General features: G+C 52.5%; 9 protein-coding genes across 9 annotated transcripts; 4 read left to right on the top strand and 5 right to left on the bottom strand.

The window, feature by feature from the left end:
- Positions 1–79: 79 nt before the first annotated feature.
- Positions 80–289, top strand: CKM354_001199400 (uncharacterized protein; the record flags this gene model as incomplete). The annotated part of the gene is made up of 1 exon (XM_044807503.1): positions 80–289. The coding sequence occupies one exon, from the start codon at positions 80–82 to the stop codon at positions 287–289; it is 210 nt and encodes a 69-aa protein (XP_044663438.1).
- A 906-nt stretch (positions 290–1,195) lies between these two features.
- Positions 1,196–2,818, bottom strand: CKM354_001199300 (alpha,alpha-trehalose-phosphate synthase (UDP-forming) TPS1; the record flags this gene model as incomplete). The annotated part of the gene is made up of 1 exon (XM_044807502.1): positions 1,196–2,818. The coding sequence occupies one exon, from the start codon at positions 2,816–2,818 to the stop codon at positions 1,196–1,198; it is 1,623 nt and encodes a 540-aa protein (XP_044663437.1).
- Positions 2,819–3,902: 1,084 nt separating this feature from the next.
- CKM354_001199200 (uncharacterized protein) lies at positions 3,903–5,168 on the top strand (the record flags this gene model as incomplete). Its single annotated transcript, XM_044807501.1, has 1 exon — positions 3,903–5,168. One exon carries the CDS (start codon positions 3,903–3,905, stop codon positions 5,166–5,168), a length of 1,266 nt encoding a protein of 421 aa, XP_044663436.1.
- Positions 5,169–5,625: 457 nt separating this feature from the next.
- Positions 5,626–6,350, bottom strand: CKM354_001199100 (uncharacterized protein; the record flags this gene model as incomplete). Its single annotated transcript, XM_044807500.1, has 3 exons — positions 5,626–5,850; positions 5,908–6,105; positions 6,192–6,350. The coding sequence occupies 3 exons, from the start codon at positions 6,348–6,350 to the stop codon at positions 5,626–5,628; spliced, it is 582 nt and encodes a 193-aa protein (XP_044663435.1).
- Positions 6,351–7,444: 1,094 nt separating this feature from the next.
- Positions 7,445–9,020, top strand: CKM354_001199000 (uncharacterized protein; the record flags this gene model as incomplete). The annotated part of the gene is made up of 2 exons (XM_044807499.1): positions 7,445–7,508; positions 7,588–9,020. 2 exons carry the CDS (start codon positions 7,445–7,447, stop codon positions 9,018–9,020), a joined length of 1,497 nt encoding a protein of 498 aa, XP_044663434.1.
- A 35-nt stretch (positions 9,021–9,055) lies between these two features.
- On the bottom strand, positions 9,056–10,794 carry CKM354_001198900 (uncharacterized protein; the record flags this gene model as incomplete). The annotated part of the gene is made up of 5 exons (XM_044807498.1): positions 9,056–9,910; positions 9,961–10,019; positions 10,124–10,275; positions 10,330–10,639; positions 10,704–10,794. 5 exons carry the CDS (start codon positions 10,792–10,794, stop codon positions 9,056–9,058), a joined length of 1,467 nt encoding a protein of 488 aa, XP_044663433.1.
- Positions 10,795–11,328: 534 nt separating this feature from the next.
- On the top strand, positions 11,329–11,964 carry CKM354_001198800 (uncharacterized protein; the record flags this gene model as incomplete). The annotated part of the gene is made up of 2 exons (XM_044807497.1): positions 11,329–11,595; positions 11,647–11,964. 2 exons carry the CDS (start codon positions 11,329–11,331, stop codon positions 11,962–11,964), a joined length of 585 nt encoding a protein of 194 aa, XP_044663432.1.
- A 17-nt stretch (positions 11,965–11,981) lies between these two features.
- CKM354_001198700 (uncharacterized protein) lies at positions 11,982–13,720 on the bottom strand (the record flags this gene model as incomplete). Its single annotated transcript, XM_044807496.1, has 3 exons — positions 11,982–12,127; positions 12,180–13,398; positions 13,445–13,720. The coding sequence occupies 3 exons, from the start codon at positions 13,718–13,720 to the stop codon at positions 11,982–11,984; spliced, it is 1,641 nt and encodes a 546-aa protein (XP_044663431.1).
- Positions 13,721–14,993: 1,273 nt separating this feature from the next.
- Positions 14,994–16,060, bottom strand: CKM354_001198600 (uncharacterized protein; the record flags this gene model as incomplete). The annotated part of the gene is made up of 3 exons (XM_044807495.1): positions 14,994–15,620; positions 15,672–15,767; positions 15,821–16,060. The coding sequence occupies 3 exons, from the start codon at positions 16,058–16,060 to the stop codon at positions 14,994–14,996; spliced, it is 963 nt and encodes a 320-aa protein (XP_044663430.1).
- Between the last annotated feature and the right edge of the window lie 422 nt (positions 16,061–16,482).

The raw sequence follows: 16,482 nt of genomic DNA, 5'->3' as shown, positions 1-16,482 counted from the left end.
GGAGTGGAATATCAGAGATCGAACTGACGCTGCCAGCGGATCTCCTGGGAGAGGCCATGGAAGGCGAACGAGGGAGAACATGCGGCCTGCACTCAATGCTTCTGCTCCTATCCTTTCGCTCAGTCGAGTCGCCGCTACAACAGGCAAAGAGAATATTCGGCCTATACACACCTCTCTGGCCCTGGTATCGCCGACTGCATCTCTCCCGCCACCTCCTGCACCCGCCTTCGTCGCCGGCAACCCGCTAGCATCGAGACGAAGCCTGAGATGGAGCGATCCAAACGCTTAGGAGAGATGGCTTGCTCCGCACATTTGATCGTTGGCTGAGCATTGTTGGAATCCTGACAGCTTCTACCTTGAAATGTTGAGACAAGAATGAAGGGAGAAACGAAACTTGCATGGCAAAGAAGCATATACTTTATCCTTTTGTTTGTTCGGCGTGCTACGGGGTGGATGGGAAATCTTCATATACCCTCTTTTGTACTTACAATGATTGAAACCAGTGCGGGAGAAGGTGTTGGTGGCGAAGCATATAGCGTGGAAGAGGAGGAATGGGTGCATCATCGGCTTTCGAGCTCGAAAGGAAAGGGCGCGGGCGCAAGCTATGGATATTTGTCTGCCCAGGATTGGGAATGCTGCGACCACCGAGATCAGACAGAGTAGATAGAAGACTTTTCCTGACTACAGGGAAATGGAATGACAATGAAAGAAAATTCAAAGAATAATAGGATGCCAACTCCACCACTACTCATAAGTCATCATGCATACCATAAGTACACTTGCTGGACTGAATTCTCTATCAGTGCTGCTTCATCTCAGGGAGGAACGTATTGCTGACAGGTTCCTGCCTGTATGTAGTTCTCGCCCTCGCAAGCCTTTATGCCCGTCTACCATCAACGCCAAAAGACTTTCTCCGTCGCTAATGCCACAAACCCGGGCAGCGCGCACAAGTGCTGATGATCCAAGACCACTTAAGTTCAGTCACCTTCGTGATAGCGCACTATTCAGGACTCTTGGGCTTGACCCTCAACACCAGACCTTCGTCGTCTTCATCCTCATACTCATCCCTATGCAAAGAAGAAGAACGCAACAGGTCAGTCATCGTTAGGCCAACAGGACACTCGACGGAATCAAGCATGGGGAAGGCCGGCACACGAGGATGCAATGATGGGTAGGAATGGGGATGGAAAGATTCTTACTTAGTCTCCTTATCGGTCGCGTTCACAGTCTGGCTCTCACCAGGCGAGTCCGCAATCGCAGGCTGACTAGAATCATCCTTCTTGGCTCCGTCCGGGAGGTCGTGGTCGTTGGCCGTTCCTGCGGGATCCAGAGTACTAGTGCGGCGAACCCGGAGCTTCTTCTCAGCCTGCTCCGAAATGCGAGTGAGTTCTGTCACGAAGCTCTCACCCCACCAAGCAGAGGTGTACTTGTTGACGTATTTGGCCAATTTCTGGTAATTCATCGTGCGCTGCTCATCGCCCATGGTGACAGCATCGTGGATAGCATCGGCGAGCTCCTCAGTGTTCCATGGGTTGACAACCAGGGCGCCATTGAGGCTCTGTGCGGCGCCAGTAAATTCCGACAGGATCAATGAGCCGTGGCGTTGTTGCTGGCAGGCGATGTACTCGTAGGAGACCAGGTTCATGCCGTCACGGGTGGAACTGACCAGACATACGTCGCTGATTGAGTAGAGTGCAGTAAGCTCATCGAAGCTGACGGACTTGTGCATGAAGTGGATCGGCATGAACTCGATAGTGCCGAACTTGCCATTGATGCGACCGACAAGCTCATTGACAACTGCACGAAGGTTCTGGTACTCTTCGACGTCTTGTCTTGATGGCACCGCGACCTGCACAAGTACCACCTTGCCGATCCACTCCGGATGCTCCGTCAAGAAGACTTCGAGAGCGTGCAACTTCTGGGGGACGCCCTTGATGTAGTCGAGGCGGTCAACTCCAACAATGATCTTGACACCATCGAACTTCTTCTTCAGTGTCTCTATCCGCCGAATGACATTGTCTTTCTGCAGGCCTTGTACGAACTTGTCTGGATCGATACCGATCGGGAAGGCGCCGACAGTGATCAGCTTTCCTCCGAACTCGACACCGTTCGGAGTGGTGGCGAGTCCCAGAATGCGTGCACATGATGACAAGAAGTGCCTAGCGTAGTCGTATGTGTGGAAGCCGATCAAATCGCAGTGCAGAACGCCCTGGAGAATTTCGTTGCGGACAGGCAAGATGCGGTAGATCTCGGAGGAAGGGAATGGCGTATGCAGGAAGAAGCCAAACTTGACGTTCTTCTTCTTGTTTGGACCCTCCTTGTTGATCTCCTCTCGAAGCATCGCGGGAAGGAGCATCAAGTGGTAGTCGTGGACCCAGACCAAGTCATTATCTTGGACATCCTTCGCGATCTCCTTGGCGAAAATGCGGTTGGCTTCGACGTAGCCATCCCATGCAGACTCGTCGAAGGTGATCTCGCCTGGGTGATAGTGGAAAAGTGGCCAGAGGATGCTGTTTGAGAAGCCGTTGTAGTGGCGATCAGAAAGCTCGTCATCCATGAAAATAGGCACCGCACTGTACTCATCAAAGAGTCGCTGCTTCACATGGCCGAGTTCGTTCTCTGGGACTTGAACACCGGGCCAGCCATACCATTGGAACTTGGTGCTCTTGGAGAGACCTGACAGACCAGCTACCAGACCGCCGGAAGACATTGAGAAATCGTAGTAGCCCTCATCGGAACGCTTGATCGTGATGGGAAGACGATTCGAGACGAGAAGAAGCCTGCCCTTAGGCGAAGGAGTCTCGTCAAAACTCGGCATTTTGCTAGATTCTGCCTCTGCTAAACGATTGTCTGTTAGCTGATGTCGAATATCAAGACTCGAAAGGGTAGGTGTGCTCTGGGAGTAATTGCCGCCATTGCTCGACGTAGTAGCAATTGCTGCATTTAGACAAGCAGTCTTTTGTAGACTCGGGCGCCTGCCTGTTGGATGCCGTCTGGTCATTGTGGCGTGGGGATCTCGAATCTCAAGTCAAAACAACCTGTACTCACAGTGAAGCTGCGCGCCGGTAGTGTCTCCGTTGACGCTGATGGTAGTTATTGGAAGTTGTAGGTGGCGCAAGTGCTGGTGAAGCAGGAGCTGAGGCGTAGCTGCTCAGTTGGTCCTACAAACGATAAATGGGCGAAGTTGGTCAAGCGTGGAGGCGTTGGTGCGGTGTGTCGTTGGGTGGACAAGAGCGTTGGCGCGCACGAGCCCGGTGACCTCAGTGATATCACGGGCGACCGCTGATCGGATGTGGTTGGTGATGGAAGCTAAACGTGGCTCGAGTGATCAAGCTTCGGCGTGGGTTTCAGCAGAACGCGCTTGCCGTCGATGAGCCGGAGTTCTGGACGGTGGCCGGTGTGCGTGCGGAAAGCGGGCTCGAGGACGTGAAGTCGAAGTGGAGTTCGAGGCCTTTGTCCCGTGCTGGCAGCGAGCGTTCACTTGCAGCAGTTGTGTAGGAATCACTGCAGCGGTGACTTGACACTTCGTGAACTTTCCAAGGTCGGAACTGATTCTGCAGCAGGGGTGTCGGATACGTCAGTCCACAATCATGAAGACGAAACCAGCCCTCCGTCGACCATCACGCGAGAGATCCGAGCGTCGCGCATGTGAAATCGCTGATGAGGCAAGTCATATGCCAGTATGAGTGAACAGTATGCACTGCAGCGATTTTGGACACTGGCTGCTGCTGTCGCATCAAACTTCCCTTCGCCTGTGCTTGTTTGCAGCGCGGCTCACTTTGACTTCCGGCTCCTCGGATGTGGCTGCCCCACGACGCGCTAGCCATGCACATCAACATCGCGCGTCGTGTCGTGCTGAGAGAACGGCAATCGCTGCACCTTGATACTGCTACATCACAATCATGTCCGACTCCGAGCTGTCCACGGCAGCTGCACAGCCATCCGATGATCAGATCGAAGCATGCTTGAAGCGAGTGACGCGCATTGGTATTAAGGAGGATGACTTCACCGTGAACAGAGCTCGGATAGCTGCCGAGCAAGAATTGGGACTGGAAGTAGGCTTCTTCAAGCACGATCCGACCTGGAAGGCGCGAAGCAAAGAAATCGTCGAGCTCACTGTTGAAGAGCCGTCCCCAGAGAAGCCGAAAAGGCCAGCACCGAAGCCGGCCCCGAAAGCTGGGAGGAAGCGCAAGTCGGATGAAGCTCCAGTACAGAAAAAGCGGCCTACAAAGAAGGCGCGCAAGCAGGAATCTGAGGATGAGTTAGATGACGAGGAGTCGGAAGCTCAGGCAACACCCAGTGATGAAGACGATGACTTTTCCGATGGAACCCCAGTGAAGAAACCACAAGCCAAGAGAAAGGCTCCAAAGAAACGTGCAAAGGCTGTCAGCGATGATTATTCTGAGGCGGAGGTGGAGACGAAGAAGGTACCTGCAAAACGTAAGCCAGTCAAGAAGGTTCCCGAGAAAGTGGTCGAGGACAGCGAGGCGTCGGATGTGGATATCAAGCACGACTCGCCAGAGCCTGTAGCCGAAACGGAAGACAAGGAGGCGAAGGCAAAGACGGAGCAGGCCGAAGATGGCAGTGATCTTTCGGATCCACCAGACGAGGCTAAACCGGACACCAACGGCAAAGCTGCGGCACCCGAAGACGATGAGAGCGACATGTCGGTGCTGATTGACGAACCGCCCAAGCGGAAACGCCAAAAGAAGACAAGTGCAGAGCCAAAGACCAAGTCGAAGACTGCCACCAAACCCACAAAATCTAAGAAGGCCGCAAACGAAAACCTCAGCCCAGACGAAGAGGAAATCAAACGTCTCCAAGGCTGGCTCGTGAAATGCGGGATACGCAAAATGTGGTTCAAAGAATTGGCACCCTATGATACTGCCAAAGCAAAAGTCAAGCACCTCAAAGGCATGCTGGAAGAAGCCGGCATGACTGGGCGATACAGTAATGAAAAGGCGAAAGACATCAAAGAGAGGCGCGAACTTGCTGCTGAGCTCGAAGCTACGCAGGAATATGCAAAGAAGTGGGGACAGGACAAAGACGGTGATGATGATGAGCGCAGTGGCGGCGAGCAAGTCAGTGAAGAAGAGTTGAAGCCTGCGACGCGGAAACCGAAAGGACTGGTAGACTTTGGTGATTCGGGTGATGACGGTAGTGACTGATTGGGAATCATGGACGATGACTGGGTACACGGTACCAACGAGCATGGCTGAACAGGTCTCGCGGAGCCGTTTAAGCTGGATTTTGCGCCTTGAGGAAGATACTTTGTTCACACCTGAGCATCATGGTGTATATGTGCTGCTCTTCTTGTACAGCTCTTTACCCGAAGTATTCCACGCAGTCGGAAAAGGGACGGACGAACGTCCTTGAACTGACTAACGTTTGTGAGAGATCATGCCATGATCACGACGGTTGTCTGCAACCCATCAGGCTTGAGAGACGAGCCTTCGAACAGAGAACAACGACGAGTAGATGATCTTCCAAACTCTACATAATGTGGAAAGCCATCTATCTAAGCATCATCTCCTCTCCCCATTCCCCGTCTCACTCGCGAAAACCGCCAAGATCCTCCAAAGCCCTCCCCCTCCAACCCACATCCCCCTTCTTCACAGCTCATCCCTACATCTCCCACGCCTCAAAATCCTGCGCTCCCAAAAAATCAAACTTCCCAACCGGAACCCCTTCCTTTCTCAAAATGTCATAAGCAGTAACCATATGAAAGAAAAACGTCGGTAAGATGTATTTCTGCAAATATGATAACGCTGTGAATTTAACGTAGCCTTTGGATGCTCCAGGGAAGGCGGCCTGGTAGGATGGTGGGACGGGGAGGCGGGTTTCGGTGGACTGTGAGGATGTTAGAGCGAGAGGAGAGGAGGAGGAGAGGGTGAAGGGGAGGCTTACAGCTTCGACGAAGTCTTCTTTCTTCAAGGATCGCAAGAGAGAGATTGTGTAGTTGATTCGAGTTTTGTGTTCGACGAGAGTTTTTGGTTCTTCGATGTTGTCTTTGTTTTCCTTATCGGCTTCGGTGGCGGAGGTGGTTATGAGGGGAAGCATGCCTTGGGCTGTGCGGTTGCAGGTTTGGAATTGGAAGGAGAGAGGCTGGAAACATGTCAGTTTTTTTCCTGCTTGGAGAGTCTGACCGTCCTGGCGAGATTTGTGCTTGTCGAATTGATCTGTGTACATACCAGCATGTCATCGATGATATGTGCTTCGAGGAATGATTCGGGATCTTTGCCAATGTCTTCTGCATGTTTGATGGCTTTGTCGATGATGTTGTTGAGAAGCTCGAGGTTCCGGACTAGAATTGGGACAGCGAGGTCGTAGGTGCTTATGCTTGCAGACATGGCTATCTTCGGCTGAAGCTTGGTAAGGAGACCTGGATCTGGGTAAGAAGCTTGGTGATTTGCACGAGAAAGTGATGAGAGCTGGGCGTGAATGGCGTGCTTGTGAAGTGAAGGTCATGAGTATAAGTACTTTATTCTCATCCCCTGCCCTGTTTGCTTTCTGCCTTGTTGATACTACTGCCTGCCGTGGCTTCAACCCCGTACCACTTCCCACCGCCCAGTCTTACCAAACCGTGGCCCGATGCTGAACATTCTCGACAAATTCTGGTGCCTCAGGGGACATTGGTTTGTAATCCGTGCTCCAGAAGTCCTACAAACACAGACAATATTCTGCACTTGTGCTGCCTACGAGCATGCATAGGCGTTTTGGCTTGCACAAGTGTTGCGTGTACCATCTAGGCACGAGCAATAAGTTCTGGGACGGCCTTGTAGACTGGCCGGAAGGATCGCGCGACCCGCGCTTTGCGGTGCGAAGTCGATTTCGTGCAACCTAGATTTGAAAGCAAACGAATGCGAGAACGGCACGGCGTGTTCGATTGAAGTACTGTCCTTTCCGCCTCGTCAAGGCCTCCAAATGAGCAGAAGCGACGTCCAGGATCGAATCGCGAATAACGTGACGAAGTGTGACTTGACTGCTCTCGCGATTGACGATGATCACGCGCAAAAGCAGAGCGCCGGAGTGAGGGCGGAAAATCGGGATATATGCCACAGGCATGCTTCTGCGTTCGTCCAAAGGTGAAGAAAGATTGGCGTATGTCGTTCGTTCGGCGGATTTCTACTCACGACGTGATCTTGTGAACAGGATCGCTGCAGGTAGCATGAGCCTCCGGACTTGACACGTGCTGCTTCAACATCCAGGTGAAGCTAGCAGTGTTGCTTCTCTCTCATTCTGAGAGCCTTGATCTTCCACAATTGTATTGAGCTTGCCATTCAATGCTAGAATCAAGCGTGACGTCAAAGTATGGGGTCGGCGTAGTAAACTTTCAACTTACAATGATGTGCGTCATTTGGCACAAACATACCAATGGTAATTTTCCATTGAGCTATTCTCTCATTCCGATGGCCGTATTCACCCACTCTCACAGCATAATCAAATGGCAGAGAGCGGAGCAGAAAGTGGTGGCGGAGGCCGCTTCTTACAATACGAAGAGCCAGGCAGTAAGTTTATTTACTCTTGTCACAAACCATAGCAACCAAAAAACATCCCTGCTAACTCTATTGCTCGCTCTTCTAACAGTCGTCGACATCCTCATCATAATATCCTTCTTCACATTCCTCTGGATCGCTGGCTACATATCCAAGAAAATCATCCGAGCCGGAATTATAGGTCCCATTGCCGTTGGGATCATCTACGGCCAACCTCTGGCGAATATTCTGCAGCACATCTGGCAAGAAACGTTCATCTATCTCGGCTACATTGGACTGATCCTCATCATCTTCGAAGGAGGCCTCACTTCGCGACTTGATCTCCTTCGCGCCAATTTGTCCCTATCCGCAGTGTGCGCCACCACAGGCGTAATTCTCCCCATCGGCCTCAGTTATTTGCTACTATTCCTTGGCTTCGGATATGGCGCCGTGGAAACCTTCATCATCGGCGCGGCATTGTCTGCGACCAGTCTCGGAACCACATTCGCGGTGATTTCGGGAGCTTCGCAGAGCGTGGATTTGAGCCAGACACGTGTTGGAGCAGTTCTTGTCAGCGCAGCTGTGCTTGATGATGTATCTGGCCTCGTCATGTCGAGCGTAATTCACGATCTTGGAGGCAGCACAGGCAACCTTGGCTGGCTCATTGGACGACCCATACTCGCATCGATTCTCATGGCGGTTTTGACACCTGTCTTGTCAAAATGGGTGTTTGCGCCTGCATTCCGCAAGTTTGTCGAACCGCATTTTCACGTATTTGATCATTTATTCAATATCGTGTTCATGATATTGGTGCTTTCGGCTTTCATTTCGATTGCAGCTTACGCTGGCACTTCGATATTGTTCGGTGCGTTCCTCGCTGGCTCGTTCTTGACATATTTACCTTCAAAGCATCCAGACGGCCCGTTCGTGGTACTCAGCCGAGAGCAAGGAGAGAAGGAGAAACACAAGAGTCCCACTTTCATCCACACCTTCGAATACTACTGTTTGGACTTCCAAGTCTACATCCTGGAACCACTGTTCTTCGCAAGTATTGGGTTTGCAATCCCGTTCTTGGATCTCTGGACAGGAGAGGCCATCTGGCACGGAGTCGTGTACACCCTTCTCATGATGCTGGGAAAGTTCCTCGTAGGCATCTGGCTGCCGGTGTGGGCATCATGCTCGACCTCTAAGGGCAACACAGGCAAATCTGAGTTGCCGTCTGTGGAAAAAGCTGCAGATGCTGGACATGCGGCGAAAGTGAAGCCAAGCATATATCCAGGGCTGCTTCTGGGCATGGCAATGGTCGCTCGGGGAGAGATTGGTCTTTTGATTGTGGAAATCGGCTACAACAATACACCATATGTCACCCAAGCAGGATTTCTGACTGCGATCTGGGCCATCTTGCTGAACACGATTCTGGGACCCATAGCGGTGGGCTTATTGGTCAAGTACAAAGCTGATCAGATCGCACACGGCGATTGGGGCCTGGTGGAAGCCCCTGAAAGTGCCCAAGCTGGCAAGCAAGAAAGCACTGGCAAGGTTTGAGGGAAATCGTGAGCGAATAGAGCTAGAGTCTCGTATCATGAGAACATATTAAATGATACTACCAGCCGCATCCACTCTGCGACACTCAAAGCTTCGTGCGCAGCTTTCTTGGTCTCGAACACAGCCTGCACCATCTGATTTGCCTTCTCCACTGTTTCTTCGCCAGCTGAGGGACCTAGGCGTGCCATCATACTCTTGTGCAGTTCCAGCTGATCGACATCCTCCACTCCAAACCCAAGGACAACGAGTGGCCATGTCAGATGCGAATTAATGTGGTCTTTGACTGTCAGCTCATTCATCAATTCCATGCCAGCACGGACGTGATGTTGCTGAAATGCCGTGGCTGGAGATCGTAATCCCTCGGTAAGCACTGCATCGGCGAAGAACGAACAAGCGTGCCAGTAGGCCAGCCGTGCGTCTGTGTAGTATTTGAGAGTCGCCTCATCTATGCCAAATGCGGATCCGCCTATTATGAGTTCTCTGCTGCTCAGCTGAGCTGCGATGGCCTGGAGACGTTCTGTATTTATTTGATCGAGTGGTATCTGATGGGCAATCCAGGAGAGTCGATAGACCAGATCCGTGAATTTACGGCCCCAGAGTCCAACCCACGGGGTAGTCATCAATTCAATGGGTATGCCCAACTTTCCGAGATTCTCTTCGTGGTAATCGATCGATCGTGTAATGTAGTCGAGAGGCAGTGCACTGTCCGGTTGAAACAGGTAATTGTCGACTGTCCGCGCTATGTATGCCTCATACAGCATGCAGCCGTGGATGGTGTTAAGTCGGTAGACACCCTTGCGCTCGTCGAAGAGTCGATGTGTTGCCTTCAAATGGATCGCCGCGGTATCGTAGCTCTGGCCAGCCTCTACGAATTTACGACTCCTCTGTTTCTACGACACAGGTTAACCCCGGAGTATCTGGCCCCGTGAAGGGAACGTACCTCGAAGAGATAGAGCATGAGCACTGTAGCACGCATCCACTCGCCAGACGCGTCGTCATCTGCAGAATCGCGAATGCCTTTCCTAGCTCAACGCAGGCTTGGCTATGGTGCATCAATGCTCGTCGTTGCCAATGCGCAGTCTGTGGCGCTACTGCTGCCATACTGCACGCCGTCCAAGCATGAATGTATCCCGGGTGTGCATTCGAGCCAGGCAGCCCAAGCATGAATATTGATCCATCGAATTCAGATTCGTGACATAGCATCTTTCTTTGGAGGGCGAGTGTTATCTGCGTAACTTTGGTTGCAGAGAGATCGCTGCGTGAGTGTTCAGCTGACTGCCGTCCATCAGAGCTCCGGGCACTGGCTTACGGCGACACACGAAGCACTGCTTCTGGCAACTGCCATGGTGATAACGCATCGAGATCATTTCTCTGTACGCTTGGCAACCTCACGATCCAGTCGTTGGCGCTCTCGATGGCGGCGCAGGGAGCCGTGTGGTCCACGTGGTCCCGGGCCTCATCATCGAATATCTCGACCAACCCAGCTGGCGTAGGCTCGACTGAATCCCGCCGATCATCGTCCTTCTTTTGCGGCCACACACAGGTATCGCGATTGGTGCTGTTCATGCATCGCAGGCAGCGCGGCTTCGTTTTGTCGCATTTCTTGCGTTTGCGTCTACCTGCGGGCGCGGTCAGCGAAAGGAGGTCAGCACAGAATCTTCTCGACCACGGAACTCTACGGACAAGGCAGGCATCCATCGTGCGAGCGCGCCAGGCGTGGCGGGGGTGCCGCGTACATCAAGCCATCAGGACTCAGAGCAAAACTAGCAAACATGCCGTCGATGGAGTGTTGGTGAGCAACATGCGGGATGCCTTCTTGCGTGGAAGCCGCGACTTAGCGCTCAAAGGCCTCGCGTTGTGCAGACCCTGTGCAAGATTGGCGGGGGTTGGGCGATTAAATAACCAAGGTCATTACGCTTCGTCACTGCGCTGAGTCAAGCCCGGCAGATCGTGCGCAGGCCGTCACAGCAGGCGCAACCGACGTCTCCTCACGAAGAGTCGCTCTTGCTTGTACAAGATCTCGTGGATCGGGATGGGAAGTTCGAAGGCAAAGCCCTCAGAGTCAAATCCCAGTCCGTCGAACTCTGTTGACCGTTAGCCTTCCCGTTCCGCACACACGCAACGAACTTCAACAAGTCGGCGACTACGGGCTACAGTTGACACACACGTTTGGCTCTCCTTCTCCGAGTGTTTGGGCTTCCATGTGAATGTGGCGAGGCTGACTCCTGGACGATTGACCGTAGAATTGGGTGTCCGGCGTTCAGCAGAAATCCCGCGAACTCTCACTGATCAGCCGCAACAAGACACCATGACGGACGAGCACAAACTGCAAGATTCACCAGGTCATGACTACCTGCCCCTGCCGATTTCGATGAAAGTGCCCCATATGGACTTTATTTATCGTTTGAGTTGCGACATGGCGGCTGAGAATCATCCGGTGGGAGCGCCTTTCGATGGTTCTCATCGGAGGGTGATCATGCCGATCGAAGGCGGCAGCGTCAAGGGACCCGGTATCTCTGCGACAATACAACACATGAGTGGTGCCGATTGGGGCACTCAAGTTGCAGGCACAGAGGTGAGATGTCAGTCCTACAGGGAGAAAGTGTCAGACTAATCGTGCATGCAGTACATGCGCCTTGATGCACGCTACACGTTGAAAACTGATGATGGCCATTTCATCTACGTCCGCTCCAAAGGCATCTTTTCTCCGCGAGAGGACGACTTCTTTGCTAAAGGAGAGCCGGACCAGATGACGCAGTCAGATGTAGAGTGGTTCACTCGTCTGCAATTTGATGCAGGTCCTGGGCCATACAACTGGCTCAATGGGATCATGGCCATCGGTGTCCTGTCGATGCACGATCGAAAGATCATCATTGATGCGTATAGAGTGACGAACTTCCCAGGACTACCCGCGAAGGATATCAGAATTAAAGCGAAGGCATAGCTCAGCAAGATTGTGTATCAATGACCGTTCTGCACTGCCGTCTGTCTATGCCTCAGAATTTCATCGACGGTACTTGCGACTTGTAGCAATCGCTGGTCCTCCTGTTGCATGCCCACAAGCTGTACGGTTAGTGCCGCACCCTGGAAGTTGTCTGGTCCAGTATCTATGCAATCATTAGTCCTCAGCCCTCAAAATGTGTTGTGCAGGTTACTCACAAAGCTGATAATTCCTCTGATCTGCCTCACCATACTTGGCGTTGTCCAGACCATCCGCCGCATCTGAAGAGGTTACTGTCCCTGTAGGAAGAATGACAGTCGGGTAATCTAAAAAGTTCCATAAGGCTGTGTAATTGACCGGGCCCCACTCATCATGTGGAGTCGCTGTGGTTGAGGCGCCTGGCATAAGAATAGCATCGAGCTTATTGGCTTGCCACAGATTTTGGTATGTCCGTTGGATGCGGCTTCGAGCAGCATTGAGTTCGAAATAGTCTTCAAGAGTTGCGGAAGGTATTCCTGCAAGATTGACTCGTTTTACAGATTCGACTTGAGGCTCGCCGCTTTCCTTCAATCGAGCTTGCACGAACTTGCAGCCATCGAGTGCATACATCCTGTGCGTCACTTCAATCGCCTCTCGGACGTCGGGCAAGTTCAAGTGTACGACCTCTATGCCCGCGCGCTCAAGTTCAGCTATTGACTCGTGCATGGTTCGGCGGACTGGAGGCCATGGCGTGAAGGCCCCATCATCGAGAACAACTCCGACACGCGACGGCTTCACGCGCTCGCAGGAGTTCCATGGCAGATGTAAGCAGCCGGGGTCGTACTTCCACGGCTCAGCTTGGATCATGACCTTCATAAAGTACTCGCAGGTCCGGAGCGATGTCGCCATTGGACCAGCTACAGCGGCGACTCCTGCCATGCCAGGCGGCACGGGTGACCGCTGGCCGGCATATGCCACAACACCAGCACTCGTACGTAGGCCGTAGATCCCGTTGCATATGCTCGGTATTCTGATGCTGCCAGCAACATCGGTTCCGATACCGAGAACACTACCGCGAAGGGCAATGAGCGCGCCCTCGCCTCCACTGCTTCCGCCAGCGGTGAGCTTCGCGCTCACGGGGTTCACTGTCCGACCAAAAACATTGTTGTCAGAATCCGCTGTCATCATCGTCTGTGGAATGTTCGTCTTGCAGTACAGTACTGCACCGAGATCCACAAGAAGCTGAGGCAGCGCGGAGTATGTGGTGTCTGGTAAATTCGCCCAGCAGATCATGCCCACTGTGGAATCATATCCAGGAACGCGGAAGCTATCTTTCAACGATATTGGCAAACCATGAAGAGGCCGGAGTGGTACGTTAGAATTGGCATTTTGTTCTCTGTCTAGCTCTTTCGCCCGCTCGATCGCATCGTCGAAGAAAATCTCGGTCAGGCAGTTCGACTGCACGCTGTTAGCAAGCATCGCCAAAGACCGAAATCGTCCGTACCACTTGTTGTGCGATGGCTGCGCGCTTGCAAAACGCACGCGTGACTTCTTCAGCTGTGTAGGTTCGGGCTCGTATCTTCTGCACAATGTCCACAGCATCGTTCTCGCCAGTGATCTCGAGCTCTCGTGGGGTGAGCAGACCACAAGTTGTCGGGACGTCTAGGACATTGTTTCCGAGCTTCACGTGTGCAGGTAACGTCCATTCTTTGGGGATCCTGCTGGCGCGTTGCTCCCTCTTCTGCTTGCTAATGGCTTGATAGTCGATTGTCCTAGTCATGGTGATGTTTCGCGGACGCTAAGGAGAATCACTGAAGCAGAGAGACGTGTAAGACCTACCTTGCCTGAATGCGTAGGCCGTCGTCGTATTCATACACAGGTTGCTGCGCCCGGCCGTACGCTATGTTCGTTGTCAAACAGAGTAAGAGGTGACCTTGGCAGAAGACTGGTAACCGCGCAGCCGGCGCTAATTGTCGTTCCGATGCCTAAAGCAGTAAGTCCTTCCACATTTCGATCAGAGAAACCTCCAATTACTCGGTTATCTAGCCCACGCTCCGTGGATTCCACGCCTTTGACAACTGCCGGATATGTTGATTTGTGATATTGTTGCGGTTGCACTTGTTCAGACCCTGCTTCTGCTCCTCTCGCCTCTAGCCGCCGGCTGACATTACGAAGACAGGGCATATCTTGATTGCGGGGGATCTGCTTCGAGACTGCGGGGCCAATCCACGGCAAGTAATCATATTTGATTCACCCTTTGAAACCGAGGTGTAGACCAGAACAAAGCACGAAAGCCGTCGACAAGCCGTTCCCAAGAGTTGTCGCTTGCAAAAAGTAGTCGGCAGTTGAAGGTCGTATCGATATTGTGGCGAAGGGCTCCTTTCCGATTCGACTCAAGTCATGTGTGTTTTTATCTCTCAGAACGCCCGAGCGTTCTGGGGATCGGAAGTCTGTTGACATATCGATCCGTGCATAGCATAGGTTCCATTGACAAGTATTGCAGCAGTCGCCGAAACTGTTGAAAATCCGATTGAAAGAGGCGCTATTTTCTGGACCTCAATTGGAAAGACTTCAAGCATCTCCGAAGCCAACCAGTCCAGGATGTCCAGATTGTGTGGGAAATGTTGGCGTAAGGAGACCTGTATTTTGAGTGCTCACGCTCTCGCGAATGAGAACAACGAGCCACGCATCGTTATTTGCCTTTCAGAGCTCTTATGAACAGTCGGTGCTGCATCTCCACTGCTAAAGGAAATACTCCTCTACATGTTCGAGTCGTCATCGCTCGCTCCCAGCTGCAGCTTCCAGGGCGGATCTGTGCTGAGTATATTGCAGATGTGACATTGAACAAGTCCGGAGAGCAAGAACTGTCGGCGGCCTGAGTCCCGACATTCTGTCCAGTTGGGAATTCGATCGGCCATGCATGATGGATCATCTGCATCTGCCGCAGAAGCGAGCTTTCATCGTCAAGTAGCAGCGACTCACGTCAAGCGGCCTAGGACCTTGACTGTAGACATTTCCAGCCGCATGAGCTTCGTCCATGCTGGAGATCATGCTCAATCGTCACTCATCTCTTCGTCTTCACTCTCGCTGTCCTCCACGAACGCATCGACATCCACGATAGCTTCTAGACCCACTTTGTGTTTCTCCACCCATGCTCGGACCTTGCTCTTTGAAACGACGATATTCCCGCTCGCCGTCTTGCGCTTCTCATAGACGTCCATCTCTTTCAGCGCGACCACGACATCTTCTGGCATGATCCAAGTCTTTTCTGCCAGGTCTTTCACGCTCAGCACCTTCTTACCATGCCCTCCGAGTAAGACCTCCCTCGCAACCGCTCCTGTCCAGTACTTGACGTAGCTTTTCCTGCCATCGGCGGAGAGCGGGCGTTCGGGACCTCCGAATCGATTTTCTCTTCTCCCCAGAACATAGGAAGCTGCAATAAGTACTTGGCCAAGCCCGCGTTTCTGCCAAGGTGGGAAGACCACGATGCAAGCGAGATTATTGTTGTCCCATGACATCTTCTCTTTGGAGAAGAAACCTATGACCTGTCCTTGCGGGTTGCTCTTACTCGACGGATCGTGCAGGACCAAAGTGTAGTAGAGGAAGGTTGAAGCATCGAAGAAGACCGACTTGGTCTCGAGGAACAGCTTGGCAAAGAGACCTAGATTCTGGGAGTAGAGCTATGCAACTCGTCAGCAAAGGGCCAATGACCAGCGACAACTGGAAGATACTTTGTGTTGCTCGCCATCGAGCTTTTGTATCGAGTAGTTATCCTTCTCGTAGACGATTTCGCCATGCGGGGGCTCAGCCTTCATGGGACACACTTTCTTCCTGCCATCAGCTTGCCCTTCTGCTTCTAGTGTTTTGCATCTTCACCTACGCAATGCGCACTGAACTTCAACAGCTCGTTGGTATACTTGAAGCACCACTGGCACACATAGAGCCATTCGGTCTTCTTGCCGCCGACCAGATCTTCTGGGTAGAAGGATGGATATTCAGGTCTGATGTGCCGCTCGCCCAGCACGATATTCTTGACATTGGGCTCCATCGGTCGTCTCCCGGCCGCTCGGTGGGGTGAATGTATGCCCGGGGGAGCGATGGGCGCGGTTGAAACGGCCATGCTGGCGATTTGCGCCCAAAGGCGCGTGTTTGCAGCAAGCAAGGCCGGGAAGACGCGTTGCGTGAGATGACGGGTGACAATGACACGCGTCTTGGCATTGCCCGCGTCGCCCACGTCCCTCCTTCTCACTTGCACTTTCCATCACCGAAAACACCAACATGCGTCACGCCAGCAGTGGAAGGCGTCTATCTCTCGTGCAAGCATGACTAGATTATACCGGAGCCCATGTCGCTCAAGTTGTAACAATGCAGCGGGTATGTCCAATTCTCGAGAAAACGTGCGATCATGTTTTATGGAGGAATCGGTGAAGATCACGTTGTGGGGTTGACAGAATAGCACTGGCATGCTGGCACATCAGGGCATACGGACATGGCAATCAATGGTTGAGTGAACTGGACGCGAAATCTGCTGAACTTTTCATA

Source organism: Cercospora kikuchii (genome assembly GCF_019650295.1).
Source record: "Cercospora kikuchii DNA, contig_00008, whole genome shotgun sequence".
NCBI lineage: Eukaryota > Fungi > Ascomycota > Dothideomycetes > Mycosphaerellales > Mycosphaerellaceae > Cercospora > Cercospora kikuchii.
Note: the sequence above shows the minus strand (reverse complement) of the source record. Positions and strands in the feature narration are given on the sequence as shown.